This window comes from Hemitrygon akajei, chromosome 14 (assembly GCF_048418815.1).
Source record: "Hemitrygon akajei chromosome 14, sHemAka1.3, whole genome shotgun sequence".
In the NCBI taxonomy this organism is placed as follows: Eukaryota; Metazoa; Chordata; class Chondrichthyes; order Myliobatiformes; family Dasyatidae; genus Hemitrygon; species Hemitrygon akajei.
The window spans coordinates 68270444-68291101 of NC_133137.1; the positions used below are offsets into that span (position 1 = coordinate 68270444).

The 20658-nt window shown below is 36.9% G+C and overlaps 1 protein-coding gene across 20 annotated transcripts in view; it reads right to left on the bottom strand.

Annotated features, from left to right (window-relative positions):
• Positions 1 to 4055: 4055 nt before the first annotated feature.
• The window catches only part of anks1b (ankyrin repeat and sterile alpha motif domain containing 1B), an 856034-nt gene continuing 839431 nt past the window's right edge, over positions 4056 to 20658 (bottom strand). For 14 of the 20 annotated variants that reach the window (XM_073066306.1, XM_073066289.1, XM_073066296.1 and 11 more), the window contains 4 exons: positions 19472 to 19609; positions 16459 to 16629; positions 9935 to 10051; positions 4056 to 6316 (listed from right to left, as the gene is read on the bottom strand). In XM_073066306.1, the coding sequence (XP_072922407.1) occupies positions 6203 to 6316; positions 9935 to 10051; positions 16459 to 16629; positions 19472 to 19609 (540 nt within the window). In that variant the 3' untranslated portion in view covers positions 4056 to 6202. Of the gene's footprint in view, positions 6317 to 7732; positions 7823 to 9934; positions 10052 to 16458; positions 16630 to 19471; positions 19610 to 20658 lie in introns of all 20 variants that reach the window. The other 6 variants (XM_073066305.1, XM_073066292.1, XM_073066308.1 and 3 more) reach the window with 3 other exon arrangements.

Here is a 20658-nt window from a genome sequence, read left to right on the forward strand (position 1 = left end):
TCAACACTTCTGCCTGACAGCTACAGAGATTAAAATTCAATCCTGACCCAAGGTGTTTTCACTCTGCATGTTATACATTCTCTTTGTGAATCCACAGGTGCTCTGGTTTCCTCCCACCTCCCAAGTACATGCTGGTAGGTTCATTGGTAAGTTTAATTGGTAAACCTCTTCTAGTATAGATTGTTGATGGGGAAATGAGAAGGAAGATGATGGGCACCTGAGAGAAAATAGAGGGATGTGGGAAGATGGGGATCTGTTAAGTGATTATACAGACTCAATGGACCAAATAGTTTCCTTCCATGTTGAAAGAAATATCACTGATCAAACTACAGTATCACCTTGCGCTTCTTTGCTATGCAAATAGACACACATAAAAATTAAGGAACTGGTGTAGGTTACCTGGCCTCTCAAGTCTGCTCTGCCATTTCATAAAACCGTAGCTGATAAGACTGTAACTTCAATTACACATTCTCATCTACCAGAGAAGCCTTTCACTCTCTTGCATATCAAGTATCTACAAACTGCTTAAAAATATCAGTCTTGTATTTCGCTATCCTTTGAGGAAGGATGTTCCAATGAGTCAGGACCCCCTAAGACAGAAGATTTCATCTCAGATCAGTCTTAAATGGGCAAGATTTTATTTTGAATGATCCCTAATTTCCTGCTTCCAAGAAGGAACGCATGCTCTTCATGTACGTTTGTCAAGACCCTCTCAATCTACTGAACTCCAGTAGACAGATGCAGAGCCTGTCCAACCTTTGCTTGTAAGATAGTCTGACCATTTCAAGTATTGGCCATAACCTCTGCCCATTTTGCCCGCTTTCCCATGTCCTCTTGAAGTTTGCCAGTCCCTTAAGTTGGTTCTGCACATCCATGAATTTGCACTTGAAAACTTTGAACTTGTGGCCTCTGCATCTAAGCCAATAGCAAAGCCCCCAATATTCATCCTAGAACCAGGGCTGCAGGTTCACTTTCTATCCAAAGCTAGTTTCGGATTCATGTTGCCAATCTTCCTTTTACTCAGTTTTGTCAATAAATCTGTTGTGTGTCACTTCCTCAAATAATTGCAGAAAGAGTTAAAATACATCTCTGCTTTATTTTTAACCTCAAAAAGTGGCTACGTTATTCAAGCATAGGGACTTTATGTACAAAGGCTCACAGATCAAAGACAGCAGCAATAGGGTAAGATTTCTGCTCTTCCACTCCCTTATTGCCAGCTTGAAAGGCTCTCTGCAGCATTACCACAATGCAATCTGATTGGCCAATTAGATGCTGGCACACATCAATAAGCACAATCTGGAATAAATTGCTTGGTTCAAAACATTGTGAATTTCCAGCTTGTTATTAGGAGGAAAAAGCACATTCAACTTTAATGAATTTAGTGCATGAAAAACTTCATCCTCTTGATTTGCATTGAATGAATTTTTGTGGAGAGGATAGTGTTGTCACCATTTTAATGCATAAATTTGCAATATTAATAAGATATTTTTTTCATTCTGATTTTTTGCAGTATCATTAACAGAACAGCTTCAGGTTATGTCACTTATTTAAATATTTAAAACTGTTGATATTATGTTAAGTGCTGCATCACATCTTTTAGTAGGAAGAAAAAATTCAGACCCCTGTTCATTCAGTGATGCTCTAGGAACCAAATGCTTGATGAGTAGACACAAGAGGCACTGCAGATGTTGGAAATCTAGAGCAATACACAGAATGTGCTGGAGGAGCTCAGCAGGTCAGGCAGCATCTATGGATAAACAGTTGACGTTTTGGGCCGAAGTCCTGATGAAGGGTCTCGGTCTGAAATGTCGACTGCTTATTCCCATCCATAGATGCTGCCTGACATGCTGAGCTCCTCCAGCACATTGTGTGCATTGCCTGATAAGTATCTAGCTAACATCACATGGCTGCTTGTTTCAGTCCATTGACCATCCTACATAACAATGGCAACATTGGGTAGGCTTGTACAACAATACAGATACCTTGTTGAGAATTAATGGCAAACACTGAAACATTAACCCCCAGATCTGTGGTAATATTTCTTACAATGGCTAAAATAGTTCTTTGGTTGGAGAGTTTCTTATAATTACAGATTATTTTTACTACTTCTGTCAAATAACAATAAAGACAGAATTAATTATCCTTATCATTCTTTATATTTATTCATATTACTGATATAATTTCGACAGTATTAACACATTTAGAAGGAATGCTTGAATGGATTTATGTTAGTGATAAGTACTGTCTTCCACCTGAAAAATCTATATGAAAAATCTAATTTTCATCCTTTAAAATAGCACAGTATGAATTATTTGCATATTAGTAAGTCAGCTTTTCAGCCCCTTGAGCTATTTAATTGGAACCTTGGATTGATCAATAGTTCAATATTTGGCCTCAACTTCATCACCCTGCCTAAACCTCATTATCATTATTTCCTCTCTGGCCAAGTAGTTGTGCATCCTTGCAGCTACTACACTGTCATGCCCTCTCAGATTTAGATATGTCTAATGAGATCATAAGAATGAGCTCCGAAAGTAGAGACCAACCTTTCTTCCGAGGAGAAACACCTCAATCAAGTATATTCTTCCTTAACTAATAGGTGCAAACTCTAAACTCTGGGTCTGGTCTCAGCAGCACCATAGAGAGTTGAGGTCTGAGAACCAAACATCAAGACACCCTCATTACAACTTGCTAACTTGAAAATTACCTATTTATCCTCATCATTTCCTTGTCTGCTTACTAATCTTTTATCCATATTGCACAATAAATTTGTTGAAACTCTGTCATGAAAGAATATTAACTCTACCTCATCATTTTATGTTTTATTATAATGAATTCCAACACTTTCCAGCCTCAATGTTAGTCCAAAGGGCCCGTAGCTCCTGGTCTTCTCTCCTCACCCTTGAATAGCTGTATTATAGTCGCTGCTCTTCAATCCTCTGGAACCTCTCCAGCATCTAAGGGAGATGATGGTTGGATGCATCTCATCAGGTCCAAGGGATTGTCAGCCTTCATCCAACTTAGTTTTTCTCTAGATATGCCATTTAAGTCTTTCTCTGTTTTACCCACTTGATAACCCATTACTTTTGATTCACCTTTTATGTGTTTGATTGTGAAGACATACAAAGTAGGTGCCTTTTCCATTTCCTTATTTCCCATGACTATTCCTCTTGTTTTGACTTCCAAGGTCCCAACACTTAAATTTTTTGTCACACTTCTTTCTGCACTCAAAAGTTCTTATGATCCATTTTATATTTTCTGGTTTACACGTGCTCTATTTTCTTCTCCACTGTCAATTCTTTTTAGTGATTTATTGTAGTATGCCTGCAGGAAAATGAATCTTAGGGTTGTGACACACATGTACTTGATTAATAAAATTTACTTTGAACTTTGTAATCATCATGCTGACTGCATAATCTAACCATCTTTAACTTCTGCACTTAAAGACAAATGATGATATTTCCCATGCGCTTTTTTTCTGAATGGAATTTAAATTCTTTGACTGTCTGCACTATATATCAAACATCTTTTTAATCCAAATTTCTCAATTGTTCCTCATTCCTGTGAAATCAAATGCAGCAATTTGATGCTTAATTGGTGTAAATAAGAATTTACAAGTTTAGAAAGAAAAGTATTTTAGAGTGGCGTTCAAAATTTCATCTGAATTATTGAAGAATATCAAATCAAGAAATAAAGTATGCCCATACACCGGTATTAATTTCTTTGCTGATCTAATATGCTCCAAATTAGGTTGTATGCTCTAAACTGAGTTGAATGAATATTTTCAAAAGGGTGAATGAAATAGCATTGACTTAAAATGAAGAACCAAGTGAATTCACAATAGCATCATAATTTGTAATCTCTGGGATCATAAAGGAATTCACAATGTTTGTGTCTTGCTGTAAACTAATGAAATTTGATCTGAGACTTTCCTGTGAATGGGAGAATACACCCTCGGCCAATCCACAATCAGACCAATATCCAGTCTTTGTCTGTTTAGCTAACATGGAGATATTTTTATAATATAGCAAAACGGGGAAACAAATTGTAAAGCATTTATATTTTTATACATCCTGTTTATTTAATGTGCTTTTGCAGGATATAAATAATGACAAAATTACAAAATTTGTAACTGGAAGCCCAAGCATATATACAATTATTAGTTGCAGCGAGGCCACTATTTTATCCCCATACATTTTGGTACCATGTTTACAGTGGGTTTATTTTTAAACTGCCAAATTACTACATACATGTATCAACAGTGAATAGGCAAAATATGTACAAGGAAACCGCATTGTTCAAGTACTGTAATACCGTATTAAAAGATTAACACTGAATTGAACTAAATTTCAGTCCAACCATACAATATACATTTGATTATCAATTACACCCCAAGCTCTAATAGTCATCCTTTAAGTTATATCTGGGTGACTTTTATCATTAAGCCCAGCTTAGTTTCTATATCATATAAAAATAATGTAACATTGAAACAACTTAAGACCATTATTACACAAGTTCAATAAGGATTCTAAAATAAACATTAAATCGATTCACAATAAGTTTTTTTTAAACAGTTAGAGTCAGATAACTGTTATTAAACCATTTGTTTGTAACTCTGCCCGTGCACACCACAGTTCAACTTTGGCTCAATGTGGTTTTCAATAGGCAATGCAGCTGAATTGTGTTATGTGCTGCTACATTTTTTTTGCAAACAAAGAAGAAAGATGATTCTCATATTTAACAAACATTGATTGCTCCAGGTAGTAAATCAGTTGATTGTGGTTTCACATGTTTATTTAAAAAAAAACATCTGTTGCTTTGTTTTGAGAGAAATCAGTCATAGATCATAGTCTTTGTCGGAAGTGGAAGTCGCTTCACATTGCCGAGCATGTCACTATTCCTGAAATTTTGTCTTTTATACTACAGAACAAAAATAGATTAAATTGTGCCAGGTTTCATTTAAATTCAACAACCATGCATGCAAACCATATTTTTTGAGAGAGTTATTATTTTTCATCTGAATGACAACCTCTTCTGCATTCAGCACTGCCACTCGGACCGCTTGTCGACCCAGGGCTGTGTGTGAACATGCAGTATGCCTCCGTCTGTAGTGCAACACACTGTTGGGTTTCAGACACTAACACCATCTGCATTCCACAAGGAACCTCAGCAACATCACAATAAGATACATCGGAATGAAGGATTTTTCTCCCTCAGTGAAAGTATTTTCAAAAACCAGTATTTTACTCCTCAATTGCTGATGTACAAGCTATTTTAAAAGTAATCATGAATCATACACAGTTTAGAAATAAGACTGGAAACCATCACCTGTGTAAAACTCCTAATTGGTTTCTTACTTCATAACATACAATCTTCTTTCACATTTTAGGAGCAAGATGTCATAAAAATCACTACTGGTTACAGTAAAAAGAAATAACAATATTCCCATACTAAATTTTGCAGTACCACGTCACTTAAAAAAAATAAATCACAACATTATCATCAGCACAGATCTGAATTTAAAACAAGGGCTAGAAATTCTGCAGGAATTGAATAAATGTGCTGTGAAATTTCCATTAAACAATAGTGAAATTCACAACAATTGCCTAAAGCAGTTAGTAAACCACCAAAACAGTGCAGTCATTTCAAAATGAAAGCAGTCATTGAAAGATTTTTAGCTTTAGCCATTTTTTTAAAATTATCCCAAAGGCTGCAATTCATAAACTGCAGCTTTTAGTTAAAAAGTATTAGTCCAAAGGGATTTAAAAAAAGCTTTTGACTTTTTGTTAGCTTTTAGCAGCATTGAAGTGATCACATGGACAGAAGAGAATTTCAGAGTTAGAGAGAGTTCACTGAAATCTTCTAAATTTGTGATGAGCCGGAAAAGATTGAAGAAAAATGTTACACTGAGACGGAGAAAAATCTTGACACAGCATCACTTTAAGTCCTTCTGATGGATTAGTTTGTAAGTAACCTAAAGATAGATGTCGTGTGTCTGTGTTGTTCCTGTTGCTACGGTGGGAAGAATGTCAAGGAGAAAAGCAGCTTCATGCAGTGATGACAGTAACTGTATAAAGGTCACTCAGCGAGTGCAAGTTTCCTCTCCGCTGGGCCAGAGGTCACCAGAGGAGACAAAATGTGCTGCTTGCAGTGATTGCTCAAGAGTGCGAAGGCACAGACAGAGGAGAATGAGACATGGGGCTTAGAATATTGTGGTCTCATACTTGGTATTCATTCCCCTTTTTGATTCTTGCACTGGTTCCACAATCCATGGTACATTAGTATGAGTCTTTTGTTCCAGAAGAGGTTGATCAATCTGTAGACAAAAGAGAAAAAACTGCTTCATTAACTGGGCATTTCCTTTATGTATCAATAAAATATGACTCATAAAAATTCATACATCTAATACAATTTTACTCTCTCCACAAACTATCATATCCAAATTCTGTATGACATAAAGAGAGGAAATATTATATTTCAATTCTACTGAAAAAAACAGTAGTTATGTTTTATTAACAACAAATCACGACTTCCTCGGCTATACGAATGTTAAACTTGGCTTCCGTACGTACTGAACATCTCAGGTATATCGGATGCCGGGAGGGTGGGGGAACATTTCAACAAGTACAGCCTGTTTGCGCGCGCGCACACACACACACACACACACACACACCTTCAGTCATCTGAAATATGTATTAGTTTTCTATCCACAAAATAATTAAAATAAATATTAATATTAATAATATATTATGTATGCATTTGTGTAGAGCTGCTCTTTCACATCAATTAAATTCAAAATAAATGTTTATTTTACTGAGTACACTATAAAAACTTTTACACTAATGCAGTGCAATTTTTTCAGAGAATAAGTTCTTAGCATTTTAATCATTACTGAAGTGTCATGATTGCTTAGGCAGGGATAACACTCGACTATGTTTATAACATCATGCAAAAATGCTGCCAATTTTTTTTAAACTTACAGCTGAAGTTTTGCTAGCTAGATAAATAGATTAACTACACTGCAGAAGTTTGAAGTGATGGATCAACTGACTGCACTGTTTGGTCTGTAGGGAACATTGGCGTTAATAAGAGTGCTTCTGAAAGGCCTTTATGACTTGTAGGTGATGTGATTTTTTTTCCATTTTTGGGAGTCTACACTAATTTAGAAGATAAATTATATTATTTTTGAGTTTGATTCTAGGGATGATGTAGGACAAGCAATAACTCTAAGGTACCTTTGACATGAATTAAACTAACAGCTAAACAAAATGGTCACCAACTGCAACATGGTGTGCAGCAGGTGCACCATCACAAGATGACTGCTGTGGTAGGTTGCAGAGCTGGATGTGCAACTTCCCACACAGAGACGCTCCTGAACTCAGTTGGTCCACCAGGAAAGTCAGGCATTTCTGCACAGGTGAGGTAGGGAACAAAGGAAAAAACAGAGACAGGTTCACCCCAGGCCACTTTAACACAGCATTACCAACTGCTTCAATACAGATTACTAGGTAGTAGTCCATTCACTCGTGTGATGAGGAAAAAGCATTTGAAAGGAAAGCAAAAGAAAGAAAAGTAATAAAGAAACAGAACTGGACACTCAATCCGCAACTTCACACCCCACACCCACTGCTGCACGATGCTTGGAATTTTAGTAACGTGAATTGCTTTGTGCTTATTTTAAATTATACTATTTAGACGATTACAGCATAGGCCAGCTGCAAAAGACACGTACCTAGTGTTTTACAGAAACTGGTCTTTGATGAAATCATGTAAAAAAAGACCATTCGTTGTTGGTATCCGGCTTATTACCATTCTGCATCTCCTAGAGACGGTGCGATTAAAACTGTTAAAGGGGAAATCTCACCACAGCACAATTCATTGTTATTGTGCGTAAACAATACATCATTTAAAAAAAACACTAATCAACTACAGTGTAACTTGTATGTTAAGGCATTTATCTATAACCTGAGTAAAACAGATATATTGAAGCACCTTCCATGAAGACTGTGTGGAATCAAGATATATTAATATATATATAAACTATAGCAACAAATAAAACTCAAGAATGGGTTTGCTTCTCCACTATACTTTCAATTATTTACTTAACAGATTAGTACAAAACCCATCATCTAGCTTACAAATTCATTATTTTCTTCATTAGTTTTTGTAACATTGTAATTTTTCTTAATGTCTTGCACTGTACTGCTGCCGCAAAACACAAATTTCACGACATATGTCAGTGGCAATAAACCTGGTTCTGATCAAAACATCTGAATACCTGGAAGGTGCAACATGGAGATTACTGTCAAGTGGGTTAAGGAAAGCTTTTAGTCTGGTGTGACCAAATTACAGGATTCAGAAATAGTGCATCAAACAGATTCCAGGAATGAGGAATCAAATGGATATTTGATGTACCAAATATCCTGTTTACAAAGCAAGCCTATTTGCAACAAGATAAACACTGTCCAGTTCCATATACTCAAACCATCATTTTATATTAACCAACAGAATAGCATGGGGCAGATTTAACAAGGTTAAATCCACAGCGGTGGATATAGATTTCCCTGGAGCTACTCGTTAATCCCAGATATGGCAATCTAAAAGAAAGAAAAGCTGTAATTCAAACAAGTTTGAAAAATGCCCAATTAAAGCACTAATTTCCAATGTCACATTAGTAAGCTTCCTGTAAGGTCCAAGACAAGAAAGTAGTTTAATAATTGATCTGAATTTGACTATGAAGGATAAAATTAAAGATTAGTATAGTGCTGCATTTAGAGAGGTTACATGTGGTTTGGAATAATTTTGAACTTTTTAAGTATGTGGGACCATCTGTTACTGAACAATACAACAGCTCAAAATTCTACAAGAATCCAAATACTAATGGATCTATGTTCCCTACAGACATTCTTTGTCTGAACTGTATTTTTTAGTGTGCCAAACATCACATTTCTTTTCTCAAAGTTAAGAGTCTCTCATAACTCAGTACTAGCTTTAATATAAATGGCTTTGACCAGAAGACTGCTCCTTATAGATCATATGCAATGTAAGACTGCTGGGCATTCTGAAAGTAACTAAGACGCCAAGGAAGTAATAATACACAAGGAATACAAGTTTCACATGCTTTCACACTGCACACTTCACAAAAAAAAGGTCAGTTGGAAATGTCTGTAATGAAGTCAATGTTTTCTGGTGTTAATAATGAGCAATGAAAACTGTCTAGGCTAAAATTCAACATCAGTCCAAAAGCAGCCAGAACTTTTTGTTCCTTTCTTAATTAAGAGCTGAGAAGCAGAACTTTGAGGTTGTAATATCATTAAAGCAATGTTGGAATAATGTTTTACTCATTATTAAATGGACATCAGGACACCCTACAAAGTCTAATCACTTATAAATTTGGGCTCATTTCTCATTAGAATTTATATGATACATGAATTTTGAGCAAGCTTTGATGAAAACGCAGAAACATTCATGCTATGTGGTGCTGTGACTCCATAAGAAGCAATGGGTCTCAGTGTTTAATATTCTATTTTAATGCATGTAATTATTTTATACTCATCATTCTAGAAATAATTGAACACCAAGGCTCTATAATGAAATACAGAACGTTCACTCAAGAGCCAATTATAAATCTGAGATTAAATTAATATTGTGGTGTTTACTAGAAGGACAGATTGAACAGTTTTCAGGTTTGGGAACAGAAGCCCACATTAGTCTTTCTTGAATTTGAGCCCATTAAAGCCTTAGAACAATATCCTGCTCTGTTTTCCATTATATTAGTGTGGAATGAATCACAAAACACTAGTTCAAAGTTGTATAATAAGATATCAGTCAAGATGAATTTTAGCCTTGTACAGTAAATAACGAAATGTGCCAGTCAATGAACAAAACGCAGGGAGGGGCCGGTTAGGCAATGCACACAAAGGAGAAACAAAACCTGAAACTTGTGCGGCAGAGAGTGATGAAACTTGGAAGGAAGAGGAGGAGGAGGATGGGGAGGCCTGTGAGGGGTGTAAATATGATCTAAGGACCATCTGTTATTTGGATGTTTCACCTGAAAAATAAAGTGGAAATTACAACATAGCTGTACATATGCATCATTAAAAAACATTTCTAAGCAAAAGAAACACTGGCTGCTTCTTCAAAAAGAAAACTCCTCTTTTCTAGGTTGGGTGTATGGTCAAATCTATGCCCTGTGATGCAGAACCCATGTGGCCAGTAATGCTTCATTATGACCCATTTCCAGTGTCAGTCTGCAAAAGGGCAGAAAAAGTGAATGGTGACCACTGACTGATAGTCATGCCTCAGAATTGTATAATCAATCTTATTATCTGATTTTGAGTCAAACCTTAAACCAAAACAACACTAATTTTTGCCATCCTGAATAAGCCCAAGAGAGTGTGCACGTTATACTATCTGAACTACAATGCCACAACTTTTGGAAAATATAATGAAAAAAATTAGGTGCACATGAAGAATCCCCTATCTCGTACCATTTAATCTTGCAGATAGGTATCTATTAGTTTAAGAGGTTGTCAATTTTTCATTAGAAACAAGATTTCAATTTGTTCAAAAATTATCAAATATACTTGTATTGCATTAAATGACTTTGATTTATTTAAAGTGGCTTTAACCTTAAATATATACTGCTCATAAACATATTAACCTACTGTACAAATATGGTAGTATCTTCTCATCTGATATACTAGCACTATAACCTATTCAGAGTGCTGTAAAGCCACCATCATCACTTAGTATCTCAATTGGAACCGAGACTAACACAAAAAGGCAGACCGAAGCAAAGATTAAGGTAGACAATATGTTTTATTGAGTGAATATTCTGTCAATGATTTCCCAATGCCTGTTCAATAAAAAAAACAGTAATTTCCTGGAAAATATTGTAAATTATGTTCTGAAGGGCCTTCAACCTGAAATGTTAACCGTTTCTCATTTTGCAGAAGCTGCCTGACCTGCTGTTCTTTTTTAAATATATTTTAGATTTCTAGCATATGCAGTTTAAAAATATATATATTTTTCTTTAACTGTGAACTGTGTTCAGGATAGGACAGGTTTCAGGATATGACAGGTGTTAAATATTTTATGATATAATCTGATCTAGCATAATTTCAGAAATAGTAAAATTCTTGTTAAGCTATTAACCTGACTGCATGAGTTGACAGGGGTCTTGGAAAAAAATAAACCACATCAGGTATGTATGACTTGTTAGGGAAGGAGCATTTGTGCTGCCCATCTCTAACGGAATGTATTTTTAAGGCTCATAATGAAAATCATGTTACATCGCTGAGAATGTCTGCCAACATTGCCAGTGACATGATGCATTTTCATACTGAGCTTCAAGTTCTTTTAGTTAGAGATGGATAACTGATGGACTCTGGAGGATGACTGGTTTCTGCGGAATCACACACAGAATCAGCTGAGGGGGAGAAACTGGTTAGCAGTAATATCTTCAATATAAATCTAATCGTTTATATGTGGGAGATTTCTAAATGCTCATTGAACCCATGAACACTACCTCACTATTTTTTTCTCTTTCTGCACTATTTATTAAACTTTTTAAATATATATATATATATATATATATATATATATATATATATATATACACATACATACATACACACTTACTGTGTCTATTGCAATGTACTGCTGCTGCTGCATAACAACAAATTTCACAACATATGCCAGTGATATTAAACCTGATTCTGACACTAAGGTAGGTCAGGACTGGGATAAAATAAAGAGGTGCAACCTACTGTGGGTGTGTCACAGAGGCGAAATGACAACCAATACTATAGAGTCTGCTGCATTCTCTGGATGATTAATAAACAGCTTGGACTACTACACAGAGGTAAAGCCCACTGATTGTACAGCTTAATGGCATACCTTGATGGTAGGAATTTTCCTCCCAATCCCACAGACATCTAGCCTCCTCTAACCCCTTTTCCAACATCATACCCACCTTCCCACTCAAAGGATGCCCGCCCCTAACCCCAATGGTTGGAAAATCTCCTGGCATTATTATCCCTGTTAGGGTGCCCATTTGCTATGCAAGAAGGGAGGCAACTCAGTACAGACAAGGCTCTGCCATTAATATTGGGTCATGTGTCCATGGTTCTGCTATGTTCTCCTTCTATTTAGGTCTTCTCTACTCTTCCTTCAGCAATAAATCTCCAGACAACAAGTATGTCAAAGAACAAGTATGCTGGAAATAAATTAAGCACAGTATAAATTGGTTCACCGTCTTCCAATAAAGCATCAAATTCAAACCTGCATTGCAGCTCTCTGGGATACAATAGTATTCCAGTCAGAACAACAGATAAGAGACAATATTTAACCTTACCATCTGCTATTCACAATTCTGAAGTCAGACTTTAGATTTACAACTACCCTGGCTTCTGTTACAAGCTTGGGGGAGATACACTGGCAGATTAATAGCACTCCGCCCTACTGGCTAATATCTTTCTCAGCTAGTCTGCCAAAGAGAAGCACAGATCCATTTCTAATACCTTATTTCTAATCTTCATCCTTCTTCAGCATTCAACACAATCATTCCCTCAGCTGTAATCAAAAGGCACAAAAATCTGGGCTCGGTACCTCCTCTGCAACTCAATCCTTCACTTCCTCACCAGGAGACCAGTCTACGCAGATTGGAAACTACACTCGGTCCTCATTGACATTCAACACTGGTGCATCGCAGGGATGTGTGCTTAGCCTACTGCTCTACTCTCTATACATCCACAGCTGTGTGGCTAGGCACAGCTCAAATGCCATCCATATATTTGCCGATGACTCAACTATTGTTGGCAGAACTCCAGATGGTGACAAGGTGGTGTACAGGTGAGAGATCAGCTGGTTGAGTGTTGTCACAGCAACAACCTGGCACTCAACGCAAGACCATAGAATTGATTGTAGACTTCAGGCAGGGGAAGTCAAGGGAATACACACCAGTCCTCAGAGGCATCAGAAGTAGAAAAGGTGAGCAGTTTCAAGTTTCTGGCTGCAACATCTTTGAAGATCTATCCTATGCCACAACATAGTGAGGCAATTACAAAGAAGCACAACAGTTACTAATTTTTCACTTGGAGTTTGAGGAGGCTTGGGACGTCATCAAGGACTCAGTAATATTTTTCTTTACAGTTGTACTGTGGAAGGAATTCCAATTGGTTGCATCGCCATGTGGTATGGAGAGGCCACTGTGCAGGATCAGAAAAAGCAGCAGGAGATCATAAACTCCAGCTCCAGCATGGGGACTAGCCTCCTCAGGATCCAGGACAACTGCAGAAGTCAATGCCTCAAAAAGGCAGCATCCATCATTACGGACCCTCGTCATCTATCTCTGCCCTTCTCTCATTGCGACCTCAAGCAGGTGCTACAGGAGCCTGAAGACACACACTCAATGTTTCGGAAACAGCTTCTTCTCCTCCACCATCAGATTTCCAAATGGACGATGAGCCCATGAACACCTTCCTCATTATGTTTCCCCTTTCTTTTTGCACTTCCTATTTAATTTATTTTTTTATATACACTTCTTACGGTAACTTATTGTTTTTATTCCTACGTGTGGCAATGTACTGTTGCTGTAAAACAAATTTCACGATACATGTCAGTGATATTAAAACTGATTCTGATTGATAACTTCCTACTCAGTTGTTGCATGCTTGAGCCCAGCAAACGCTCTATCTTTGACTCCTGAGTGGAATATTGAGAGTATTGGGAGGTGATTTGGAACAAATGGCTTGACTCTTTCATTTTAAGGTGACTTACTCTACAGTTCTTGAGAAACTAAAAACCCCCATTAAGCTAAGAAAGTGGCGGGATTCAATTAAAGAAAAACAGGCGCAGCAACTTACTATTCACAGGGGAAATGCTACATGATGCCTAAGATTGAACCGAGCAGCTTTCACTCGGGAGAAGCTCAAGAAGCTGATGTGCCTCATCACAGCATCAGTGTAATAGGAACTGGTGCATGGTTTCTAACTGGGTCTTTGCCAAAGTAGCTTATCCTTTACCATTTTCAATGTTTGCTCAATATACAAATTTTAGACTTCATCCTAGCCATCAGCTGAATGAGTAATCTTAGTGCGTATGGCTAGTGATGTCAATGTGACCGTGCAATTTATGATCAGACCATTTAGGACATTTTTAGCTGCCTTTAACACCAGTTACTCACTTGTGGGGTGCTTTACTGATGTTCCATATTAGTGATAATAAAATATACTGCTATTTTCAACAGGGCGAGGCCAAGCTGTCATATTGGAAATTTATGGGGAAGCTGTGGAGTTTTGCCCGCAGCGCGTGAATGCTATTAATAACCAGCAGCGCTGTGAATGAGGCCAGAACAGGCAATTCGCAAGCAAAATCCAGGAATGATTCTCTCATTAATCATCTGTTTCCTGAACTGCCTGAATATGCCGACTGCGCAAGTGTTCAGAAAGGATGCCTCAGCTCAGGACTATTAAAATAAATTGCCTGCATACAGGTAACAGAAAGCAAAGATAGTGGCACAGCAACACAAGAAGATGGAGCAGACATGGACAAGGCTGTTGACAATAAAACAAATTTGTTTGATTAACAGATTAGAGAATATTATTATAATCTGTTCCTGTTGCTCCAACTGACACTAAGGTTGAATTCAAGTTTAACAATAAATCAGATCTACTCATTTAATCTTGAACACACTCCTCTTCAAATTAAAGGCCTCAGAAATATATTTGAATCTGATTTTTGCCAGAAAACACTAAGTCTTCTTCAAATTTCTGAATTTCTCAAGAGCTGTTTTAACAACTTCTATTTACAGGACTGTTAAGCTGGATTTACTTGTGCAGTGGTGATTTTTTTTACACCAAGGCATAGGATACAATTTTAGTTTATTATTTTTTATACAGTAGCTAAGCTTCATTCATCTTACAGTGAGAAGTATTTGCAAGTGTTTGAGCTGTATACTAGAAACTAAGAGTTTGTCAATTACTGGACATAAGCAGAAAGTCTTTGATGAACAGATGCAATGGCAGGGGTGGGGGGGGAAGGATGGCTTGTTCTGCTTCTCAGACACTAAACTATTGTCATTCATCAGAATGTGAGGTACCATACCGAGCTTAATTGTCCTTCGCACCTGTTACAAAGTGCAAGATTTTTAATTTTTTTTAAATTTTGACTGTTTAAACTGCTCTTTGATGGCTGTGGAGTGCGGTTTGAATGGGGGTGGAACTGGTGCTAGTGGGAAGGGGGAAGACCTGAGTGCTGTGTAAATCCGTTATTAATTTTATTAGTATAATTAGATTGTGAATTATAAAGTTCAAATTTTTTTTGTTTAATATAAACTGAAGAGGGTAAGAAACTAAAGATAGTAAAAACAGCATCAATAAATGCCCTCACATCTTATTCATGAGGCAGTTCCAGTTATCTCTGACATATCTAACAGCAGGTCCTAACCCGTTTGAAACAAGGTGCATTTTAAAGATTATCTGGCCCAGCCTTCAACATTCATGAAGCTGAAGAATTCCTGCAGATTTTGGGGACAAAACTAAGGACATCTTTGAATCAAATCTGAACTATCATCCCTGTAATTTGATCTAATGTACTTGTGTAGCCAGCTATTAAATCTACGTTTAGTCTTCAAGCACCACTTTCTGTTAGCTGGAATCATTAAAGAGTTGGAAGACAGACTGCATTCAAGCAGAAATGTGTTTGAGCTGGTGTATTTTTTTCCATGTTGCACATTATTAAACTAACAATCTACATTAGCTACGTGGCATGAGTGTTGCATTTAGCCATATTTAAATCTACCCTGGATACCAAGCCTGGGCGAGGAGAACGAGCCAGCAGCTTGCTACCAGGCTTCTGGCCCATTCAGCCTTACAACTGGGCACAGGAGGTACAGAGGTCACTGCTTAATCACCTTCCCAAAAAATGGCACTGGGCACCTTGAAGCAAAATAAAAAGAAATAGTTTCAATTAATTCATATTCAAATATTAGTGCTCAGAAGACTAGATTATAAATAATTTGCCATTTCCTCTGCTCATTCACTGATAAATGGCAGAGTTTAGAAAGCCCATATGATTAATGATTAACACAGTGCCAGCAAATGAATTTCTTGGACTGATTACAACTCCTTTGTTGGTGACAAAGGCAAGCTTGGGCTTGCTACAGGTCCCATTGGAGAAACCTCAGTCTTGATTTACTGTCTGTAACAGCTCCCAGCAGCACGTATAACCACACACATTTCACATGGCAATTCATTTGTATAATTACTATAGAAAGGTCATTGTTAACTGGAACTTCTTCTGACTGTTTACTGCATGTTGAGCAATTCTGCTTCCAACTGAGATCAGGAGACGTGTCGTCTCAGATGTAGGATGCCAAGACTTCTTTGGTGCCAATTACAGGCAGAAGAGGGTCCATCTTGTTGCAAAACATCTATCTGCTTATTAGTCTCTTACCACAGATTTCCGGATACTTGCTCGAGGCTTTGGGATGGGTTTGCCAGCTTTGCTTTCAAGGCTGTCTTGCATTGTTGGCGGGCCATGGCCACCTTTTCTGGCTTGCAGAGCCAACTGATAAGCCACTTCAAAGGCTTGTCCCAGAGTTAAAATGATCTCATAGGCTAAATTCTGGTGAGAGAAAACATGTTGGATTTCTATGAGCACTTTGAAGACAATTTAAGAAAAATAATCACAGTGCACCATCCAATGTTAATAATTAATGATTTCCTATCTTCAGTATCACCAACAAGGAAAACACTTGGTCTTATTTTTATTGTAATTCATATTATCAAAATTGGAGTGATGAATGCTCCACCTGATCACATTTTTTGATTTTGCTTATTTAAAGTCGAAGTATTAGATTAAAACTGCCAGGTTTCATCAATAAAGCCAAGTCAATCAGACCTAATATTACTTTGAATTCATGTTCCAGCAGCTTAATACCAAAATTGTTTTTCTTGTTGCTATTTTCTCTCAACAGGATGGTGATTTGACATCACAAGGCATTAATATCTAAATAAATAATCCAGTAATTATTTTTGACAGATTATACACACTACCGAATTGTACATTGCTCAAGGCAATGCAACATAAATTATGATTCAAAGGTTGCATCTTATCAACACTTCTCAAAATTGAGATTTCTAATATCTTAATGTGCTTATTACTCCCCAAAAGGAAATTAACTGCAAGACCATATCTCCATGGAAACAATCTTTCCCACAGCAGCTTTATTTTTGATTCTGTTAGGTTGTTTTTGCAGCAGTGGCATTCATTTTAGCTCACACTACCTCCAATATGTACACTTATGCCAAATCTTGCCAATTTCAAAAGTGAAATCTGCTTACTACCCTACTGAAAGTGGATGGAACCTTGGCTGGAAAATACACACATTTAGAGATCACAAATATGTGTCTATATTCTTGCCTTTGTCTAAAATGGTGAGAGTAAATCAAATATGGCCACTGGAAGTAGCTAGAATGCCTGTAAAACACAAAACAATTCTTGCAACCTTTAAGATCAGTTCAAACACTGCCCCAGGTTCCCACACTACCCAGTCTCACTTCAATTATGGTGAATCTAAGTTTGCATTTAAACTTCATCCTTGTTTTTGAGAATCACAGAAAGTAGTTAAAAGTTTTTATTTAATTTCTACATATTTCCAATTTATATATACAAAATATCAAGATTTTATAAAGTACTAACACTTTTAATGCAGGTTAGGTTATATTTTATCCATCCACAAAGTGTACAGGGTAATTTAGTGGCTAACAAACAGCAAGCAGTTTATTCTGTGATGATAACTGCTGTGCAAGTGTGCAGTAACAGCTTCACTCAGCAGAGTTTAAAGATTCATGACTGGAATGCATTTTTCACATAATCTGACCACCAGCTGCGCCACACAATCAGCCTGAACATCAGGAATATGAATACTTTGTTCATCTCTGAATTGTAACATTGTGAGGAATATGAAAAACATTATGGGAAAAGGTTTCAGTTAGAACACTGGCTGTTGCTGAGAAGATTGGCATGAGTGTTCCAAAGGATAGCCATGAGCAATTGTCAATTGTGTGTTTTTATTCGTTGGAGATACATAAATATTCATTCAAATATCCATTCATTGAATTATTTTATTAAAAAAGTTGTCATATGAGGTCTTGTAAATATAAAATATGAAGTAACATACACTTGGGAACTAATTTAAATGACCACTGAAGAATGTACGAAGGTCAATGACCCACATTAAAGTAAAACTCTCCTTATTTAATACAATTTTAACGCAATTCATTTGGCCACCAAAATTATAATGTACATTACTTAATTCACCATTTCATACAAAAACTTGAGGGTTGCAGGGCTTTCCTTACTTCCAGTGTAATCCTCAAAAGTTCATTGCTTGACCAGAGCAATTTCAATATTAAGTAAATGTTACTCTTTTGAAAATAGTAACATTGACTTGTCAGTTAATAATATGCACTCAATGGCCACTTCAGTTAGGTACAGGAGTGGAACCTGGTGTGGTCTTCTGCTGCTGCATTCAAGCTTCAATGTACTCTGCATTCAGAGATGCTCCTCTCCACAGTAATTTTGTAACATTCAGTTTTTCGAGCTACTGCCACCTTATCAGCTTAAATCAGCCTGGCCATTCTCCTCTGACCTCTTTCATTAACAAGGCATTTTTGCCCACAGATTTGCTGCTCAGCAACACTTTTTTTGGATTCTTTTTGCACCATTCTCTATAAAATTTAGAGACTTCTGTGTGAAAATCACAGGAAATCAACAGTTTCTGAGATACTCAAACCACCTTGTCTGGCACCAACTATCAAAGTCACTTAGAAAAACAAAAACAAAACATTATTGAGCAGCAAATCTGTGGGCAGGAATGCCTTGTTAATGAGAGAGGTCAGAGAAGAATGGCCAAACTAATTCAAGCTGACAGGAAGCAGACATATGATATGAAATACATTTCCTTCCCATTCTGATGTGTGGCCTGAACAAAAGAACCCCTTGACTACGTCTGCATGCTTTTATATATTGAGTTGCTGCCACATGATTGGCTGGTTAGGTATTTGCATTAACAAGCAGATGTATAGATCTACCTAATATAGTGGTCATGGAGTGTAATTGGAACACAGATATCAGACCTTGTTTCGGTTGTGGGTCAATATTAAGGCAGTACACTTTACATGCGAGGACTAAGAATATACGCAGTGGTACTGTATATCAGTAATTCTTATACAACTGGAACAATTGCAATCTTTGTCAATGGCTCCATGAATCCAATTTATGCAGAAATTAATTGAACCAATAAACAGAGCACATTGGTTGCATCAGAAGTGAGTGCAGACCAACCCCTGAAATTGATCCCTCGCTAATGAAATGTGATCCACATACAGGGGAAGAAAAAAAATCACACCAGAAACTCTATTGAAATTCAAAACAAAAAGATGAAAAATAGCGAGAGACTGACCACATCAAAAGCACTGAATACATGACAATAGTGGTGAGTCGACTTTAAGTCTTTAGTGATGTAGGCAAAGGTGGAAAGATCTTCAGGGTCCTGAGCAGCACAAGAAATATTTCTAATTTCATGCTCTGTGATGATATTCTGCCAAGTTAAAAAGAAGAGTTTATGTTATCCACAGCTCTGAACACAAAAATATATCAACTTAGTACACAATAGCTCATAAATCAGAACACACAAGGCAGATTTTATGATTTTTTGAGATAAACAACGCTGTAATAGTTTACTTCATATGCAAATCAAACCTTTGTTAAGAGTCACTGCCTGTTTAAAATTAGAGTACTGTCATTCTCTATTTTATTAGATATTACAGTTCAAGTTTTTAACAATGTATGCATATCTTAACATTTTCTGATTACATTGTTTTCAGTGAGCTGGCAATAATTATTCCTCCATTTTCAATGCAGCATTTTTTTAAGTGGGCAACGGTAAGCATTAAACAATCATGCAGGATTAGTTGTCTATCACAGCACTACTCATATAATGATGGAGATACTCAGTAAAACATTTATATTTATTTTTGCCCCTTCTAAATTATTCCTGCAAGTAGTGTATTATAAGCTGCTCTTCAAATTCTTTTTCCTGTTAGTACTGATCAATACTAATTGTGTAACATAATAAAAAAGGAAATCACCATTTGATAAACTGGAGGAAAGGCTTCAGATGGAGTCAGAATTAAGCAGCATTGAATGTGGGTCAGGCAAATTGAATCAGCGGCTTTACAGAAATGCTGGAGCATATGGAGAACCCCCTCCCAGGCTAACCCTGTAGCTAAACTAAACTTCTGAGGCTGCACAGTGAATATTCTGACAGTACCGTCTCTGTGGCCTGACTGTGAGGGTGTGAGTGGTCAGAATCGGGTTAATTATTACTGACATATGATGTAAAATTTGCTCTTTTGTGTCAGCAGTACAGTGCATGACATTAAAAAAATTCAAGACAAGATTCAATAAATAGCTCAAAGGAGGAATAATGGGGTAGCATTCATGGGTTCGTGGTTTGTTCAGAAATCTGATGGCAGAGGTGAGCAGATATTGGGGAAAAAATAAGAACTTAATGTTTAAAAGCATAAAGCTCCCAATAATTAAGAAAAAAGATTAATCTAAAATCTTTCAAATGAAAATCAATAACCC